General features: G+C 54.5%; 1 protein-coding gene across 1 annotated transcript in view; it reads left to right on the forward strand.

Annotated features, from left to right (window-relative positions):
* Positions 1-835: 835 nt before the first annotated feature.
* The window catches only part of LOC107110000 (angiopoietin-related protein 2-like), a gene marked incomplete at its 3' end in the record, with an annotated part of 16,838 nt that continues 11,585 nt past the window's right edge, over positions 836-6,088 (forward strand). Inside the window, exons 1-2 of the mRNA XM_015410711.1 lie at positions 836-1,406; positions 4,156-4,354. Of these exons, the coding sequence (XP_015266197.1) occupies positions 843-1,406; positions 4,156-4,354 (763 nt within the window). The remainder of the gene's footprint in view (positions 1,407-4,155; positions 4,355-6,088) is intronic.

The raw sequence follows: 6,088 nt of genomic DNA on the forward strand, positions 1-6,088 counted from the left end.
CAGTAGGTGCAGGACGGACAAAAGGAAAGTCTTCTTTACACAGAAAATGGTTAAAATGTGGAATTCGCTACCAGAGGATGTAGTGATGGCCACAAGGACAGACAGCTTGAAAAGGAGACTAGGTAGATTCATGGAAGACTTGTCTATCAGTGGCTATTACCATGGAGACTAAAGGGAACCTCAACATTCAGAAGCAGTCAACCTCTAAATCCCAGTGCCAGAAGGCAACAACATCACTGGAAGGCCTCGGCCTCTCTGCCCTGTTGCTGCCCCTCCAGAAGGACTGGCTGGCCTCTGTGTGAGACGGGATGCTGGACTAGAGGGACCCTCCCTGGTCTGACCCAGCAGGGCTCTTCTGGTGTCCTTTTCAGGGGAAGGCCTCGGCCTCTCTGCCCTGTTGCTGGCCCTCCAGAGGAGCTGGCTGGCCCCTGTGTGAGACGGGATGCTGGACTAGAGGGACCCTCACTGGTCTGACCCAACAGGGCTCTTCTGGTGTCCTTATCAGGGGAAGGCCTCAGCCTCTCTGCCCTGTTGCTGGCCCTCCAGAGGAGCTGGCTGGCCCCTGTGTGAGACGGGATGCTGGACTGGATGGACCCTCCCTGGTCTGACCCAGCAGGGCTCTTCTGGTGTCCTTCTCAGGGGAAGGCCTCGGCCTCCCTGCCCTGTTGCTGGCCCTCCAGAGGGACTGGCTGGCCCCTGTGTGAGACGGGAGGCTGGAGTAGAGGGACCCTCCCTGGTCTGACCCAGCAGGGCTCTTCTCTGGTGTTCAAATGTTAAGCTGTTGCTTCTGTACTCCGTAGGTCCTCCGGGGAACCCGTCTTGCTGTCCGTCCTCACGAGATCATGGCGTTTCAGGCCCTGGCACTGCTGCTCTTCCTGGCCGGTCCCGTCCTGCCGGGGCCCGAACCTCTGACCGGCCCCCGGTGCACGTACACCTTCGTCCTCCCCCAGCAGAAGTTCACGGGGGCCGTGTGCTGGAGCGGCGTCCGCCCTCCCCCCGAGCCGCCGGGCCCCAACCGCAGCGAGGTGGAGGAGTTGCGCTACCTGCTCGGCCGGCAGCAGGCCCAGATGGACGAGCTGCGGCGGCTGGTGGAGGTGGACGGGGAGGTGGTGAGCGAGGTCAAGGCCCTGCGCAAGGAGAGCCGCAACGTCAACGCCCGGGTCACCCAGCTGTACACCCAGCTCCTCCACGAGATCCTCCAGCGCCGGGAGCGGCCGGTGCAGACCTCCCAGCTGGAAGGGCAGGTGGCCAACGCCTCCGCCGAGGCCCTGCGGGTGGCCGCCAACTACCGCCAGCTGGAGGGCAAGTACCAGGCCTTGGCGGCCCTGGTGAACAATCAGAGCGCCCTCATCAGCCGGCTGGAGAGGGACTGCCAGCAAGGGAACGCAGGCAGGACACGCCCGCAGGTACGGTCAGAGGGGACCGGGAGGGATCGGACAGCCTCGGGCAGTCAAGGGGATGCCGGCCTCCAGGTGGGGCCTGGGGATCCCCCGGAATTCCAGCTCATCTCTAGACTACTGAGGTCGGTTCCCCTGGAGGAAATGGCTGCTTTGGAGGGGGGACTCTGTAGCCTTGTACCCCATTGAGGTTCAGGGATACCAGCCTCCAGGTGAGGCCTGGGGATCCCCCGGAATTCCAGCTCATCTCTAGACTACTGAGGTCGGTTCCCCTGGAGGAAATGGCTGCTTTGGAGGGGGGACTCTGTAGCCTTGTACCCCATTGAGGTTCAGGGATACCAGCCTCCAGGTGAGGCCTGGGGATCCCCCAGAATTACAACTCGTCTCCAGACTGCAGAGCTCAGTTCCCCTGGAGGCAATGGCTGCTTTGGAGGGGGGACTCTGGGGCACTGCACCCCACTGAGGTTCAGGGATGCCAGCCTCCAGGTGGGGCCTGGGGATCCCCCGGAATTATGGTTCATCTCCAGACTACGGAGCTCAGTTTCCCCCTGGAGAAAAATGATGCTTTGGAGGGTGGACTCTGGGGCACTGTACCCCACTGAGGTTCAGGGATGCCAGCCTCCAGGTGGGGCCTGGGGATCCACCCGAATTATGGCACGTCTCCAGACTATGGAGCTCAGTTCCCCTGGAGAAAAATCGATGCTTTGGAGGGTGGACTCTGTGGCATTGTACCCCACTGGGACCTCCCCTGTCCTTCTCCGGCTCCACCCCCAAATCTCCAGGAATTTCCCAACCTGGATCTGGCCTCAGGATGCCAGCCTCCAAGTGGGACCTCAGGATCCCCCCAGAATTACAGCTCATCTCCAGACATGCAGCTGCCGTTGTGACCTTGGGTCAGTTGCAAGTTCTCTCAGGACTGTTCTCTGCAGCCGCCTCTTTGCATTGTGAGCTGGCGACTGCATCGTTCTAAAGAGACTTGTACTTTCAAGGACTGTTAGGTCGCTGCTCAACTGGCGTATATGCCATTGATGCACAGGGGCAAAACCATTATTGTGTGTATTGTTTATCATTGTAATTAGAACCATGTAAGAAGATGGAAGTCTCTAGTGTAGTCGGCATGGCGAGTCCGATCAGACGGCTCTTTAGATCTGCGCGAGGCACGATTGCCTCACAGATCTAAAGGTAATGTCCAGACACAAACATTTGGGAAATGTCCCTCTTCCGTGGGCATCCCATTTTGCTGTGCTTCGAAGCTGTACTTAAAAGATATCACTTTAAATCTGGGGGTTTTGGTTACCTGCGGAACAACTGAGGTATTTCGCCCGTCTGATCGTTCCACCAGTGCGCAATCCTCCCGTCAGGGTGGTCTGCCGTCAGACCATCCCAAGCAGGCGCCATTTAAAAAAATCTCTACACATGCATGGATCAACAAGGACGTGCTGTCACGTCTATGCGCATGCGCAAAAAGTTTAAAACGTTTTGTTTTTAACTTCGGCATTTATGCCCCTTGTGAGCCGCCCTGAGCCTTCGGGGAGGGCGGGATATAAATTTTAAAATAAAAATAAATAAATAAACAAATTTTTTAAAAAAACCCACCGTGCGCCTCCTTCAACAAGGATGCGCTGTGACGCCTATGTGCATAAGCAAAACCTTTTTTTTAAAAAAAAACCCACCGCGCATGCCTCCTTCAGTGGACGCCATACGCCATCTAGACAATCCACAATGGAGGCAGCGTGCGGCAAGGCGATTCACCAGGGGGATGTCTGGTCATACTACGATGGAGTAAAAAGATCGGGATAAAATTCAAACTGGCATAATGACGGGATTAGCCACCCGTCTGAACGCACCCTCAGTGTGACAGATCATTCTGCTTATTTGTCTGCATAACGGCATTCGCTCCATTTCCATTCCTGTGTGGTTCACGTGCCCACCCCCCTTGGCCCCGATTCCTGCCCACCGGTCAGGCGGGCACTGGTGAGCAAGGGCTACAATTGGCTAGACGTCTCCTGCCGTAAGTGGGCCCGTGGGAACCCTCGCTCTCCCCCTTGGCTTCGAGGGTGCAGAAATCTGAACTGCCATCCTTCTCCTGTGACGGCAGGGGCAGAACGACGACTCTTTTCTCTCTCCAGTTTGATGTAGTGGTTAAGTGTGCGACTCTAATCTGGGAGAACCGGGTTTGATTCCCCACTCCTCCACTCGCACCTGGCTGGATGACCTTGGGCAAGCCGTAGTTCTGATAAGAGCTGTCCTTGAAAAAGAGCACTTTCTGTCAGAGCTCTCTCAGCCCCACCTGCCTCGCTGGTGTGGGGAGGGGAGGGAAAGGAAATTGTAAGCCGCTCTGAGACACCTTTGGGTAGTGAAGGGCAGGGTATAAATCCAATCTCTTATTCTTCTTTTACCTCACAGGGTGTCTGTTGTGCGGAGGGGAAGGGAAAGGAGTTTGTAAGCCGCTCTGAGACTCCTTTGGGGAGTGAAGGGCAGGGTATAAATCCAATCTCCTCTTCTTCTTCTTTTACCTCACAGGGTGTCTGTTGTGGGGAGGGGAAGGGAAAGGAGTTTGTACGCCGCTCTGAGACTCCCTTGGGTAGTGAAGGGTGGGGTATAAATCCAATCTCTTATTCTTCTTTTACCTCACAGGGTGTCTGTTGTGGGGAGGGGGAAGGGAAAGGAGTTTGTCAGCCGCTCTGAGACTCCTCTGGGTCGTGAAGGGCGGGGTATAAATCCAATCTCTTCTTCTTTTTCTTCTTCTTCTCCGCAGCCCCCTCTGGTGCCTGTGGTGCCCTACAACCCTTCCAGCGTCGCCAATGAAAGCAGGGCTCATTTCGACGCCATCAATGACATCCAGCGAGACCAGAGTCTTCAGGCGGTACCTGTCCAGCCCCAGCACCGGGAGGAGGCTTCCGTCCCACCTGCTGGGACACTCCCGCCCCCTGTCCTTGTGCCCACCAGGACCACAGGTGAGAGAGGGCGTGGCTGCCAATAAGGTTTCGGGGGTGGAGCCTGGGGAGAGCAGGGGTTGAGGAGGGGAATGGCCTTAGTGAGAGCCAGTTTGATGCAGTGGTTAGGAGCGCGGACTCTAGTCTGGGAGAACCGCCTTAGTGAGAGCCAGTTTGGTGCAGTGGTGAGGAGCGCGGACTCTAGTCTGGGAGAGCCGCGTTTGATTCCCCCACTCCTCCACATGCAGCTGCCGGTGTGGCCTTGGGTCAGTCACAAGTTCTCTCAGAGCTGTTCTCTCGGCGGCAGTCCTGAGAGAGAGCTCTCTCAGCCCCCACCGACCTCTCCGGCAACGCTCCCTCTAAGCTGTGGAGTCTCTTGTGAGCAAAAATTCTACTTGGTGAGCTACCGGGATTAAAGTTGTGAGCGAGCGATTTGGGTACTGCACAAATTACTTTGCTCTGGAGCCATCCTTCCTGAGCTAGGACACAAATCTGTGAGCCGGAGGCTATAAATCTGTCAGCTAGCTCACGCTAACTCAGCTTAGAGGGAACACTGCTCGCAGGGTGTCTGTGGTGGGGAGGGGAAGGGAAAGGAGATTGTAAGCCACTCTGAGACCCCCATTGGGTAGTGAAGGGTGGGGAATAAATCCAGTCTCTTCTTCCTCAGCCGTATAGTGCCATAGAGTCCACTTCCAAAGCAGTGGTTTCCTCCAGGGGAACTGATCTCTGTGGTCTGGACTGGAGATTGGTTGTAATTGCGGGAGATCTCCAGACCACAGAGTTTAATTCTCCTGGAGAAAGTGGCCTCTTCGGAAGGTAGACTCCGTGTGACATCACATCCCTGTCTTGCTCCTGCACCACCCCTTCCTCCCCAGGCTCCGCCCCCACATTTCCGGGGGTGTCTCCACCCAAAGTTTCAACCTGAGGTGGAGCTAGGACTCCCAAGTTCTTGGTTCCCACGTAGAAGTTTTTGTCACTGAAACATGTGATCATCCCCAAGAATTCTGACCTACAGTCCCAAAATAGTAAAGCATAAGGCCTGAGAGACCTTATGGTGCACATGAGTTTTGAAAATTGGTGGGAGACTGAGATTGGGTTGGACCATGAAATTGAACCGTAACATGTGTCCAAGAAATATATTGCATTACAATATATTTTGCATTTTCTTTCATTCTTTGAAAACAGTCATGTTTGAACTTGAAACTGAGAATCATGTTATAACTGTGCTTGCCATATTTCACTGCAGTTTCTTAACTTGTGTTGTGGTGTAAGTTTTACCCAAGGAAAACAGGATGTATGAAGTTTACTTGACTGTATTATTGTATTGTTATATCTTGTTTTTAACTGTTTTAAGTGTGGCCTTGAGCCACTAATTGTTAGCCGCCCTGAGCCTGAGGAGAGGGTGGGATATAAATCGAATAATAAATAAATAAATAAAATAAAATGACGGTGAGGTGTGCCTTTGAATTTGCAATGGGGAAAGACTGAAGAGTCAATCTGCCATATAGGAAAGCGGGGGGGGGAGGCATGATCGATGCTCCCTCTAAGGTGTGGAGTCTTGTGAGCAAAAATTCTACTTTGTGAGCTTCTGGCATTAAAGTTGTGAGCGAGCAGTTCAGCTACTGGATACATTTGGTGTCGTTGGTTAAGTGCGCAGACTCTAATCTGGGAGAACCGGGTTTGATTCCCCACTCCTCCACTCGCAGCTGCTGGATGACCCTCGGCAAGCCATAGTTCTGTCAGAGCTGTTCTCTC

This window comes from Gekko japonicus, unplaced genomic scaffold (genome assembly GCF_001447785.1).
Source record: "Gekko japonicus isolate JY-2015 unplaced genomic scaffold, Gekko_japonicus_V1.1 scaffold7221, whole genome shotgun sequence".
NCBI lineage: Eukaryota > Metazoa > Chordata > Lepidosauria > Squamata > Gekkonidae > Gekko > Gekko japonicus.